Genomic DNA, 14200 nt, shown 5'->3' with positions numbered 1-14200 from the left:
CATAACACAGAGGGCACTCTGGATGCTAAAGTGCCCAAATGATGCCTGTGCACCTTCTCCACAGTGCTGGGCAGGAAAGCCCACACTCCTGAGATGAGTCCTGTTCCTGGCAAAGGCAGCAGAACCAGCCAACAAGGCTTCACCCCTGCAGGCAGGGGCACAAGGCAGAAACGGGCAGAGTCAGCAGGCACTCAGTGGGTTAACACATTCCCTGAACAGGCTGGCCCAAGACACAGCTTTCCCTGTTTATTCCAAGGAAATCTTTACAGCTTCTCCTTTCAGGGGTGGCTGTTTCTAGCCATTTAAACTGAAGCACCAAAAAAAGCCCCCACCTCCTCTAAATTGTGAGAAAGCCATGAGCAGCCACAATCTAAGCAACCAGGACACTGCAATTCAGGAGCTGTCTCAGTCACTTCTGAAAACCCTAGACCACCTGTGTTCACTTGCTTTGACCTGATCCAGTTAACACCTCTACATGTCCAAGGAAGGTGCTAACAGGGTGCAGATTTTCTGAGAGCTTACAACCAGCTAAGGCAACTAAGCACCTACAACAAAGGTTATTAGCGCTATAGTCTTTCCTCCTCCTCCTTAACACCTCTTGCACTGCTTGTGCTGCTGGATGATGACTCTGGTATAGGATTAGTATTATCCTAGTGTTTGGAAAAGACAACAGTAAGAAGAAAACAAAAGCTCACTTGCTAGTGTGCTGACCTACTAACAGGACTCCTGCTAATATCCTTCAACAGCATTATTACCAGCTGGAGAGAGTTGCCAAGAGGCATATTTCTGTCCCCTTATCCAACAAGGATCCTTCTCCAGATGAACAACTGGGGCTCACATAGCCAGATACAGGCTGCAGCACGTGCCATCTCCAGCAGGAGATGTTCAGAAGCTGGCTCTACGAGGTAGGCAGGTAACAGCTGTGGAAGAAGGCAACACAAAGCCTCCGGAAGGGCGACGGGAGTATTGCACACACACCTTCTCCAGTGATACTCACATAAGCATGGGGCATTGCCTTGCATGGCTGGTACAGCTTCAGCAGAACCACTGCACTTTCTTACCAACATAAAACATCACAGGTGGGCTTTTTCCTTCCTCTGCCTCTGTTCAAGTCCTTACCTAGTCCCATGCTGAACTCCACAGGTGTCAGGTATCCATTATTGTTCTGTTCTAAGCTGTCAAAAACAGTGTCCAGCTGCTCATGGGTTAGGGGCAGTTCACTCTGGAGCCGCTGCAAATACAAAAGAACAAACAAAATTAAAGCATGACTCAGGTCTTCCCTGTGACTAGCTCCTGTCCCTGCCATCCTCAGCTTGGGCCCACAGTCATGCCTTTCAGCACTGCATCCTGGCCAGGATGTGACAGTCTGCCAGTACAGCTGAGTGGTGACACAAATACCTGTTGGGACCCACTGATATGGCGACACTCTCCACTACTGGATGATTCAACCAAGACTTCAGAAAGGGAACTTTGGATTATTTTGTTTTTTTTTTTTTTTTTTTAAATTAAACCAAAAATTTTTTCCCCCTAGCTTTCTCATCCACTGCATGCTTAATGTTTGTAGGAACTGTTGCAAATTTTTTTCTTTTTATGCATTCCTTAAAGGTTTGGAATTGCAGTCCCACTTGTCCCAGGAATTCCCTGGAGGTTCAAGGCCCTCCTGGGATTTTCAGTTCCCAGCAGCTGGCTGTGGCAGAGTTTGGCTCCCAGAAATCTGAATGAGACAGAGCCTATGTGCAGACCCACACCTGCCAAAAGTAAAGACATGCCACGTTCTCGCCTCTTCTGCCACCCATGACTTTACAGCTCTTCCCAGGAAAGGGGAAGGATTTTTTCCCTCACCTGCATGTCCACCTTTGTAATAAAACCCTTCTGGTCCTTGTCACACAGCTGGAAGAGCTCCCTCGCCTTCTCAAGCATCTCCACCTGCACATCTTCCAGTTTGTCCATTTGGCTGTGAGGAGAAGCACCGGGAGCCACACCATCCTCCTCACCCCCTTCCTCTGCTCCTCCCCAGCGGACATATCCCGAGAGTGCTCGGCTCTGGTTCTCCATCTTCTCAAAGTCTTTTCCCCCTGGGCAGGGGCGAATGGAAGAGCTGTGGGACAGGAAACAGAGAAACTTCAGTCAAACATGACTCTCCACTTCCACCCCACACAACATCTACTTACACGCCTTGTTGGTTTGAAAGAACAATATTCAGTATCTGTATCTGGACTAGATGACCTTTAAAGGTCCCTTCCAACCCAAACTATTCTACGATCTGTTACTGAGGGCAGGGGAGGAAGGGAGGGAGTTTGCCTCAGAGGTACACACTGTACACACATGGGTGTAACCAAGCCTACCACACAGCTGTAACCCTCCACGTGGTGATGGGCTCCAGACCCTGCACTGAGCATCTCTCCTCCTCTGACGCAGACCTCCAGGGCAGTCAAGAGTTCTCTGCTGGTGGAAGCCAGGTCCCAAGGGAAGGTTTCAGTGGAGACAAGATGTTGGGAAGGGAATATTAAAGCATGCAGGTAAATCTGCATGGGAGCAGGAGGGTGATTGTCCCACATTAGCTGAGACCGGAGGCCCAAACACTGCGAGCAGGGCCAACTCCCAGCTCTCACACAGCTCCCTGGATGCCCTGACCAGGATGCTTCTCTCTGGTCTTGGTTCCTCTGGTAATAACACATGCTTTTCCTCCCCCTGTTGCTTTTCTGTGCCACCTCTGAACACCAAACCTGCATCACGACTGCAAGAACCCAGAGTGGGATAGGAGGAAGATCTGTGCAAGTGATCGAGGAAAGAGAAGAAGGAATGTCTCTCCCAGCCTCTCCCGCCCAGGTCCCCTAGCTGGCCTTCCACCTCTGACATTTTCTTGTTACTGCTTTCCAAATAGTAACTCTATCTTCTTTCATGTTATTACAGCACAAAGAAAGGTCAGACAGTTCCTACACTGGGAAAAATTTCATAAGCTGGGTACTCCTGCCCCCCTTGCCTTCCAGTCCCTGTTTTGAGACCTCATAAACTGCCAAACAGAATTTTAATCTGAAGTGTTCACCTTTATAGGAAGGAAACCACACAACTATGGAGACATTTCAGAGGCCAAAGAAAATAATTCCCACTACTTACAAGTACATAAACCAAAAAGGCTAGAAATGAGAGCACCCCTATAAGCACAGCACTGTGATTGTAAAGATGTGTACAACACACCCCTACCCCAACCCCCCTTCCGACTTACTGATGCCACGTAGCACCCTCCACACAGCTTTTCTTCAGCAACACCACCACATCTTTTAAGCCTTGTTGCACTGATTGCTTTAGACTTCTTCTGCAGATCTGTGTTCTGCATTGCAGGGCAGAAGTGAGCTGTGCAAGCAGGCTGAGAGCAGATTTAAACAGTGCTAGACAAAGAGGGCTTGAGGGTTGGTGTTTTTTTTAATCTTCAAGAAATTAAAAGCCACATACAGATGCCATGATAACAAACAAGTTAATTCTGTTTGCACTCTTAGTACAATGGGAGGATAAAAAGCATGATGGCCAGGAAGAATGTCACATGCGAGAACTATATGAAGCTGACATAAAAGAAGGCAATTATGTACCATACTATCTGACTCCGTTTATTGCTGCTGGTTCGTGAGCCAGAGGGTGGTTCTGCTTCAAAGAGCAACCAGAACGCTTCGCTCCCCCTTTCAAATCAGTGTTTTTTCAGGGCACCTCTGTTTAGTGTCACTTGAGAAGATATTTATTTGAAACTCTGCAGAAGACTACCTATAAACGGGTACTGTTATATGTTGCTAGTCAAGTAGACATCCCTGGCAAACAGTGGGCACAGAGCTGGACCCAAGCTTTTGGGCATACTGCAGAGGAAAGGAGGCAAAAAAGCATGAAAAGCAAGAAGTATCTTTCTCTCTTGCTCTTTTTCAAATAAACTCTCATACCAAGAATTTTTTTTTTTTTCATTATGGAACAAACACAGAAAAATTAGGAGTCCAAAGCTTGATTCTATCCATTAGCTGGACAGTCAGCTTGCTTCTGATGGCAAGTCTGTACGTGGTAGTAGCACAGAAGTTGGAAAGAACCCCAGCTTACTTTTCACATTCAAGTGAAAGTTGCGAAGCTGGCCTTGACATTAATAAATTAAAAAAAAAAAATACCCAAATATCTTATGCTGCATAGATTTTATAGGTGATTACAGTGAGGAATCACATAGCCATGCTGATGAATGACAATTACTGGCTGCTACAGGCCACCTTGCTGAAGCTTTTTGCCAGACTCATTCCTTCCACGAAGCCACAGTCTCAGCAGAAGCTGCACCCGGTACCAGACGGTGAGTGCAGGCGGCTGCAGGGGAGGAAACGGAACGGGAGTTCAAAGCAAGAGCCACCCAGGATTGCAGAAAACAGAATAAGAAAAAGCACAGGTAAGAAATATGTTTTCTGAAACATCCCTCTAGCTGCCTAAGAGACTCTGAGGTCCCCAGAAGTAAAGATCTTACTTTCTTATTCTCAGCTTCATCATTTCTATTTCAAAAGCTAGAGCAGTCCATGCAGACGATGTCTCCCAGCTCTGCTGCAGCAAACAAAAGGTTGTACAAGGAGCACATTCTGTTCTCTTTCTGAGACATATTTGCAAGCTGAAATTGGACCCATCACATCCCTACCTCTAGCATCTCCTCATTTTAGCAAAAGCGCAGCTGTACTATAGCTCTCAAACATTGGCTGAGCTAAAAGCCTCTTAATTAGAGGAGCTGGGGGCCTGACATGGACAAGAATCTGAAAGGATTTCACTCACATGTAAAAGACCAAGCCCATTAATTTAGTGTTCAGAGTGCAGAGTCTCTTGTTCAAGCTGCTTCAAGTCTCTTCAAGCCAGATGTGGCTCTTCCAATGGCAAGACAGCACTTTTAGAGGAATAAAGCTGCAAATAAGAGAATGACCCAGTAAGCGAAATACACTGCAGCTCTGATGGACTTCTCTCCCAGAGCCCTTTGACTGAGAAGCTCATCTCCAGCCCTGTTTGTAAGGGCATTGCATGGTAACAATGGAGGTGAGGCACAAAGCAGACCTCGGTCTAACAAGTGCTGTCATACCATCCCCAGTTACAGATCATCACTGCAAACTTTTGGTTGTTACCAAAATTTCCTGACAGGATTAATTTTTCCAGGTGTCTTCTGGCAGGACAAGGTAGTCATTGAATCTGCACCAGTTAAGAATGAATCTCCTCACATAGCCTGGAGTCAGGACAATCTCTTTATCTTGGGCTGTTGATTTCCATCATAAGAATATCCGCAATGGGACGCAGCAGAGTTCATCTAGCCCAGAATCTTGCCCTCAACAGTGGACATAAATGGCTGGTGAGGGAAGAGTAACAGCAGAGCAAGCACAGAAAAGGCTTCCCTCAAAGAGATCTGTGAGCTTCTAGCCACTGTCAGCCTGGGGCAATTTCATGTGGCTCCTCCCTCGTCTTCCAAGACACTTGTCCAACCTCCCTTTGAATCCATATGAAAACACCGTTCACATGAAAGTGCTGATAGAAATGGGGTGCCTGCTGCAATCAGTGGGTGCTGACAAAGCTTCACGGGACTATTCCAGTTTTCTGGGTACACGGTTTGACCAGCGCCCGCTCCACAAGAGACGGAGTCCCAGCTTCTGCTCAATCAAGTGTTTCCTGCCACCTTCACATCTGGGAACCATGACAGAGACCAAAAACTCCTCTCCCAGGGCCTGGGAGATCTACCAGGAAGATGGAAGTGCCAGTGACATGGGGGCACCAACAGATGCCAATCGCCCTGGCCAGCCTGGGTACCTGTGGTTCTGCAGCCCCCTTTTCCCCCACCCCAGGGGTTTGGCTGCCTGTGCTCAAGGTCAACTCTGATATTGCACAGTCCAGCTTTGGGCAGCGTCCAACATCTGAACAACCTGATACAGAGCTCGAGAGAAAGCCAGTCTTCAGGACCTGTGGAATCAGACCAGATATCTCCTACCACAGTGTATGCTGGGGCCCTGCAAGCAAAAATTCACCTGCTCCAGCCAGACAACCTTCCCAGAGCCTAGAAAGCAAACACGGATCTTCTCAGACACAGAATGGGAAATTCGACTGCCAGTAAAGACAGCTAACATCAGGCCTTGTATTTCTACACAGAAGTAACTCACACCAGTCCTGCATGCATATTTTAACCACCTGATGCATAAACTGAAGTTTGTCCTGTGCAAAGCTGGGACAGAAAGTCACCCGGATCCCATGGGCATGGCATTCTTTGGGGAAATCATAAGACCTGAATTTTAATCCTGGCTCAGCTTGCCATATGGCCTTGGGTAAGTCACGTCACCTGCCTGTGCTCATAGATTGTCAGCTCCTCCAATTTGGTTCTGATGCTTGTGACAGCTGGCACTTTATTTTAAGACTCAGTTCCTGGAGACTGATAATTACATGTGAAACTCAAGCATCAAAATAGTTTCAAAGCCTCGAAGTTGAAGAATGCAAAACTGGAACACAGAACTTGAAGAAACTGCAAATTTCAACAAAGACAAGAACAGGCCCAAGGTGCTTTTCCTGGAAAGGGAAGATACTACTTTCAAGGTAGTGTTACAGGGTCACGGTTTCCAATTTATTGTCTCAGAAAGCTTATTGTCGTAGAGGTAAGCAGTATCAAAGAGGTAAAGTCATGGCTAAAATGCTATCAACAGGCAGTATGTGACCATGACCACCGTGTGCACATGACAACTTTGGGTTTCAGGTATTTTTTTTCTTTCCACAGCTCAGTGACAAGGAGGAAAGTGGGGAGTGCAGCCAAATTTTCCACAGCTGGTCCTTAGATGACCCCAGTCACCACAGGGCACTGTTCATATGCTGAATCCACAGCATTCCTGCCCCAGTGCAAGACAATGAATCAACAGTTAATGAAGGAAGAAAAAAACTAAGCACAAAGGCTAAGTGGCTTACCCAGGATTACAAAGCAAGTCCAATATTTGGGTCCTATAAAGCTATAAGGGAAAGCAGGTTTTTGCTTTCCTGTGCCACTGAATTTTTGGTAACACGGTGGTAGAAGGGAATATTAAAGAAGAATCATTATAGATACATATAGGTGTCCAAGATGTACCATAAACTAAAGTGCTCAGATACTTGCTGGGAAGTTTCCCGAAGGACATCCTCCTGTATCTTTGCCCAAGACAATATTATTAGAAACAACAAAAACACCCCCATACTAAAGCTAAATATTTAAGCCATTTATTTAAACAGATCAGAAGAACACGCCCCATTTCCTTTCTACTCCTGGTGCAGAAAAAGAGTCTTATGACTTTAAAGGAAGGAATTTGCCAGGTCACAGTCTTGATGCATACGCTGGATGAGACAGGTTTGATCCCATGCACGAGAAGACATAACACAAAGAGCAGATGAAAGCCTGGAGTAAGGGATCCCTGCAGCAGAAGCCTGTTGCTTCAGCAAATAACAAATGCACAGCAAAAGCATGTCAAGATGCAGTAGTGCAAAGCATGCGTTGCTTGCTCATGGAATGGGAGCATCACTCAGGAGCAGCTGAGCAACACCCACATTTTAAAAGAAAAGGGCAATAAAAGCTTCACAGGTCCTTATACCATTTCCTATCAAACATATGCCACTTGCTCTGTTCTACCTTCCTTTCCCTCCCAATATCCTGAAAGTCAATATTTAGTATCAAGTGTTTGTTGTAGGACACAGTCATATCTACACATCCCAGATTTTATAGTACTGTGAAATTCAGTGATCAAATACAGATATTTACAATTATTATCCTAGTTACATGCAAAAAGCACATATTCTAAATGCATTGACAAAATTACAGCCATACAAATCTAAGTAGGTGAAGGTAGAGCAGAGGTCTTGCCAGGGAATGACACTGACCCCTGGCTTCCACACAGACTGAATTTCCAAAAGCTGCTCAAAGGAACTGGACACCCATTTGGTGGAAATTTTTTTAAAAGGGTCTTCCACGGTTCCTGAAAAGGCTGGGAGGAGAGCAGAAAGAAAAGAGTTATTTCTCAGTGTGCTTTGTTCAAAATTAATTTTGCTCTTTCTCTTCTCTAGGAAATTTGTTTCCATTGTTTGGAATTTGTTTGGGTGGTTGTTGGGTTCTCCCTTCCCAAAGGAAATGGCAGGAAAAGAAATACACTGAAAAATTAGGAAAACATCAATTGTTTTGTGAGGGCTTTTTTCGTTACAAAAACCCTAAGAAACCCATACACACCCTGGGCAGAGAGCCTGAAATCAGGTGTAATATCTAGAGCTGCACTTCACTCACTCTCTCTTTCTCTCTTTTAATTGCCTGCACTTGATTGTATCCCTTTAAGGAAACAGGAACGAATCCAGGAACCTTTGTGTTGTTTACTCAACAGGAGATTAGCCCAGTTTGATGGCCCTGAGCTAACCCATGCTGCAATATCGATGGATGACTTCATCATGAGATATGCCAGTACGATACAGAGGCATCGTCCGAAACACGGACAGCTGCAAGGCGCTCCCTCAGAACAGCATCTTAAAAAAGGTGGTCTTCTACAATTCACTCTCTCCCTCACCAAAGTTCATCAAAGAGGAACGCTTCTTTATGACTTATCATACCAACGTCTTGATCTTTGCTGAAAAAAGCTTGCCACAGAGAAACCTGCCTGATGCAGACTCTATGCTCCTATCTGCAAGCCACTTGAGATTGGTAACAGTTCCCTTTTTTTATTTCAAGAGGTGAACAAACAAACGTCTTAAAACTGCGCTCACTGATGCTTTCTGATTCAACAGCACAACAGAAAACACCAACACGTGCCAAGAACCATCAATATAATAAGTCTTCAACACAGATAGGTATCCACAACGTACCAAAACAATATTCTGTCCCCTACAAATCCTCCATCACACCCACACGCTGCTCCCCAGCTATGCCCATCGCAATGCAGTGACACTTTGCAGCTCTCTCACACTGGCACAGTGTCACAGTGTTGGCACTGCAAACACTGAGGGCGCGTGTTTGCACTGGAACCGCTCCTACTAATCGGGGGTTTGGCTTGGTTGAGTTGTTTTGCTCGGGGAGTGGAGAGAGAAAGCATCAGTTTTTCCTCCAACAATATTTGGGCCAAGAGGTAATTCTCAGCAATTAAAAACAAAATCCAAATCACATTTTTTCCATAAACAGCTAATGGTCTTGGATCTGTCACTCTAACTAGCACACAGCTGATTTTTCAGAAAATAAAGAGCATGCCTGCAGTAAGACATGACAAATAGCAACAGCTCGTTTAAAAACAACTAATTTTTACCAATTCCTTTATTTTATAAAGGCTTACAGGTTTCCTGAAACTTTAAAAAATTTTTTTAAAGAGACAGAACAGAATATTGCAACACAAAGATTCATCTTATATACCACAGCAGCAGAAGAATGGAAAAAACAGCAATATTGTACCCCTTGGCTTCAAGGAGAGGAATTCATTGTATTTTTACAGGCTGGAGATCATGCTGAACATCCACAAAGGACATGGTTAGCCAGCAGTAAGTAAACATCATTTACTTGATCAAGTAGAAAAGGCTTTGAGCAGTATCAAGTTTCCCACTGATGCCACTGCTGTTAATGTTCTACCACAAATATGCGGTTGTTAAAGGACAGAAACAATTAGCTCAAGGACATAATTGAGAAAGACAGGATATTTAAGCTGTGAAGAGACAATACAGCCTTTATTCACATTAGCTGAACGCTGCTAACAGTGTTGTGAAGTTGAAGGTAGATACTGGTTTGAGTTGAGCAATCAGCAGGTAGATTACGCCTGCATAATACCAAGCATGTTGACTGCAGAGTAAGTGCTCTGCTCTGCTGGTGATAGCTATGGGCCAGGCAGGCAGGCAGGAGGCAAATAAACTTTCTTTGCCAGCCCAGATGTGCAAAAAGGAGGAAAGACGACAGAGGACTTGGCACTTGACATCAGACATGCTGGATCATTTTTGATTCAAAGTAAAAACTGAGCACTGGGAGCCCAGGCAAAAGAGATTCCTGCTCTCTTCTCCTCCACTTTTCCAAGAGCTGGTGCAGCAGGCAGGAACGCCCCATAAGGAAGACAAGCTCCAGATCTAAGCTGGCATTTAAAGCTCTTCAAATAGTCTTTACAAGAAATTACACAAATCCAGGGCAGCTCCTCAGCTTGTTTAATTGAACATCACTGGCAATTTCCTCCTGCTTTACCTGCCCCTTTAGCAAAGGGAGCGCTTGCGTGCAGAGCAAGTTGTACCCGAGACAACAACCAGAAGTCAGCACGCCTCGGCTGGGCTCGTGCCACTGGTTATTGAACAGCCAAGATGTGACCTGGGAAAACTCAACGCATGACAAGCACCACCTTGGCTGCTGCAGCTCTGCAAGGACACGTCAGCAGAAACACTGCTGTGGAGACTCCTTTCACACACCAAGAGCAGCAGAGGCACCGGTACACACGGTTCTTCCCCAGTCCTTGGGAATGTAACCACACTTGGTGTTCTGCAGAAAAAAAATCAGGCTAGAAGGATGCATACCTCTGCCCTGGGCTAGTGGAGAGCTAGACACACTCCATCAGTGTCCCTGAAGTACTTCAAGGGTAAAATTATATTATGCAGAAACAGCCTTTTGGTGAATAAGTGGATGAAAAGTTGTAATGGATACTCAGAGCTCCAAATGCAAAAATGTGGGGTTTGTGGAGTTGCCTGCGTAACCAACTCCCAAATGGCAGAGCTTGGCGAAGAATTGTCCCCAGTCTTCTTAAAGAAAAGAATCCAGGAGCTTCAGATAACTGTGTGATGGCAGTGGCACATCAAACAGGAGGAAGCACCTCTCTGCAAGTTATTAGAATGTGGGACTTGCTGATTTGGGACACTGAGGATCTCACAGGTATCTATGGGCTGCAGAAGTGGCTGGTTTTTGGTTTTTGTTTTTTTTTTTTTTTTTTTTTTTCCCCTGAGTTTGTCCATAATGGACTACTACACCAAATATCTGTTCTGGAGAAAATTTTCTGAGCCACAAACAGCCAAAAAAAGTGTACTAGGAAGTGCTGTTATACATTTATGCTGGGAAGATGAGGGTATCTGCCACTAGCTGCTGTTGAAGACACTGTGCTGGTTCAGTCTGGCCGTTCCTCAGCACGAATAGAGGCTGCTTTCTCAGCAGCAGGAGCCATTCTCCAAGTACACAGCCTTCTGTCAAAAGAACCACGGCATTTGGTGCATTTTCACCAAGGACAGTCCTATGAACTGGACTTGTTACTTCAACAGCAAAAAAACCCTAGGCTTCTCCCCACAACTATCACTGCCATCAGACCCATAACTTGGGTGCCGAACTCAACTCAGACCTCCCTTTGAGTCCTCAGATTCTAGCTATCTGTGTAATACCAGAACAAAAATTTTCCTTTCCAACATGGAGCTGAATCTCCCTATGGCAGCCACGCACCTTGTCTGACCTCAGCAGAAACTGTCCTGGGCTGGTGTTACCCATGCACAGTCACCCAACAGAATCACTGTTCAAGTCAGTCACCCTCTCTGGGCATCTTTTCACTCCTTCTCACCTCTGTTGCAAGAGAGAGAAACAACTGCTGTTAGTTTCATGAAGGATGATCTTTCTGCCACCCAGCCTCAGGATGCTGAACAAGAAGGGTGTTGACTTCTGCCTCTAGTTGGTTCCCAATCTTGTTCTGTCGCTTCATTAAATTTCCCAACAGCCACCCACTGCCCTGAGCTAAAGCCCCTCCTGGACAGCTGACAGTCTTCCTCATCTGCTTCAGTGCCCTCTTTGCACAGAGGCTAAAAATCCTGTGACGGTACCATCTCACCTGGAGTAGCGTTAAGCATAAGCTCACAGAAGTAGGACAAGAGCCTTATCTTTGTTGAGCAAGATCTTTGATCTTGAGATCAGCTTTATACAAACAAAAATTCATAGCCTTATGTTGTCCTCAAATAGCTGCCCCACCACACACATGCACAGGTAAAATATGAAGCCAAAATATCAGACAACCTAATCGCCCTTCAAAGGGGAAACTTCTTTTTGGTAAAGCACCCACTCACACTGCTTACTGAATACGTGTGATAGCCAGCCATTTCTTCTCCACCTGAGCCAGCAAGTTCTCTGCAGCACTTGAAACCTCCTTATCCAGAGGGCTACAACTGCAGGGGGCATGCATGAAGTTCAAGCATCTCTTCCTCATCCCAGGAAATTCACCTCCGTTATTTTGAGAACTGCACACAGCGATCTCACCCCCAAGATCTTTTCTGGGCTGCATGTTAGCAACAGAACCAGGGGGAGAAGCTTTACCTCACTATTCTGAATCTGCAAAGGACAAAACCAGTTTGCAAAGATTAACAAGTAGGAATGAATATGGAGAGGATTTCTAGGCACCACAGCTCCCTGTAGAAACCTCTCCGTGGCTGGTGCTGTATTGGTTTTGCCCAGGGGCAATGTATGGGACCCATGGACAGTTTGACCTTTCTGCAAATGCTATTAAAACAAACAGCTGAGGCAGCTGGGTGAAGCCAATTTCTAAGGAAACAGTTAACCCGTTCTCTGCCTCCCAGAGATGAAAATGACCATATGCACAGGTATGTGACACTTGGTCACCTCTCAGCTAAGGCTCTACCCCGGTAACAGTGGGTATAAGAGTAAAGATTCACCCTTTCCTGCGAACTAAGGTGGTGTTGGCTGTGCTATGCAAAACACCCTTCCTGAATCTGTGCACTGGAAAAGGATGAAATCCATGTTCTGAGTAGAGACACCTCTTGGCTGTCAGATCACTGAGGAAGCCATAAGTAAAGTCTTGGATCCAGGGAGTCAACACTCCCATTCCCTCTCCTGAAAGAAGAGAGGATTGGTCTGAATGCCCAAGAATCCCAGGATCTCATACAAGATACCAGAAATATCCTCTCCCGTTCTCATTCAGGGAGGACAATCATAACAAAATACTAGAAGCTCCAGATGTCTACAAGACAGAAAGCTAAAGAATGTTTTGAGCAGCACGAGCCCTCAACTGCTCCTCTAGAAAGCGGGATAACACGTGCAACTGAAGCTCACATGTTCCCCGCATGCCAGGCACACCCTAGTGCAAGGAGCAAGGAAAGCAAGCAAACTCAGAAGCAGATGCTGTCTGAGAGGTGCTTTTGTTCAATTTAAACAACTGGTCTTGGAAAGGTGAAATTACTCAGGGGCGGGGGGCAACATTCCCCTCTGAAAAAAGCTGTCACTGAGTCAGAAGCCCACAGCAGCAACACTGATATAAGATTACAGAAAAGGGGTGGGCGAGGGGGGATGGAACGGGTAGGTGTGCTGATGAGACATAGTGGAAAATTTCCTGACAAATGTTTTTAAAGAAAAATTTCTTAAATCCTCACAAAGTATGCAGCAGAAAATCCTTAGTTTTTAATTTAACCAGCTCAAGAAATCCATTTCATAAGAAAACATCAAAATCCCACACATTCTAAGCATGCACTTTTCCCCCTTTACTTTTGAAAATGTAACCACTGCAGCTATTACTCTAAATCAGCAGTTTCCCATATCAGTAAATCACTATAAAGAGTTAAGCAACCTGCAGAATCATATCAGAACGGAGAGCAAGTTTCTTCAGTTCAACAGTTGCAAAGACCTTGGATGATCCATACTGACGCATTAACCTTTTGTTAATTAAGCACCTCCAGCTCTTGAAAACCAATTGATAAATTCTCTTTCCTGCATCATGGGAATAACAACTGTTGTCTGCAGCGGTTTACAGTGCCACTGCACTCAGCAAGTTCTACTCTGCTGCTTTAAAGCAAAAGCAGGAAGTTGGAACAGAAAGTTCCTAGGGAGAAACTGCTGAGACACAGCAACTCGCAAGCTCGTTCAGACTTCCTTCTCAAATAATTTCTTGCCCAAATGACAGAGACTTTCTTCCCTCCCTCCCTTCCACCCCATTGCACAGCCTCATCTTCTCTCTCTGCAGGTGTTCCCAAATACCTCGAGTGGCTGGACAATATTGTTGCCCTTCCCTGGAACCGGCAGGATATTCCACAGCAAAAAGCTAGCGGAGAACGAACACCGCCACTGTAAATAGAGTATCAGAGCAGGTCCAGGCTAGGGAGCATTGCAGACCACACCTCCTACGCATCTTATCCCCTTTCCAGTATAGGCTAGTAGCCATCAGCACAGAAAGCAGCACAGGAAAACTTGCCATTAACCTCCCAAGGTAAACTCCTTGTAATCCTGCCTTGTGCA

At 45.5% G+C, this 14200-nt stretch overlaps 1 protein-coding gene across 2 annotated transcripts in view; it reads right to left on the bottom strand.

The window, feature by feature from the left end:
* CRACR2B (calcium release activated channel regulator 2B) overlaps positions 1-14200 on the bottom strand; it is a 48015-nt gene that overhangs the window by 26262 nt on the left and 7553 nt on the right. Inside the window, exons 1-3 of one of the 2 annotated variants that reach the window (XM_042785461.1) lie at positions 3227-3300; positions 1843-2098; positions 1120-1231 (exon numbers count right to left, since the gene is read on the bottom strand). In XM_042785461.1, the coding sequence (XP_042641395.1) occupies positions 1120-1231; positions 1843-2055 (325 nt within the window). In that variant the 5' untranslated portion in view covers positions 2056-2098; positions 3227-3300. Of the gene's footprint in view, positions 1-1119; positions 1232-1842; positions 2099-3226; positions 3301-14200 lie in introns of those variants that run through there. The other variant, XM_033003496.2, reaches the window with a different exon arrangement.

Source organism: Tyto alba, unplaced genomic scaffold (genome assembly GCF_018691265.1).
Source record: "Tyto alba isolate M040663 unplaced genomic scaffold, T.alba_DEE_v4.0 Super-Scaffold_8, whole genome shotgun sequence".
NCBI lineage: Eukaryota > Metazoa > Chordata > Aves > Strigiformes > Tytonidae > Tyto > Tyto alba.
Note: the sequence above shows the minus strand (reverse complement) of the source record. Positions and strands in the feature narration are given on the sequence as shown.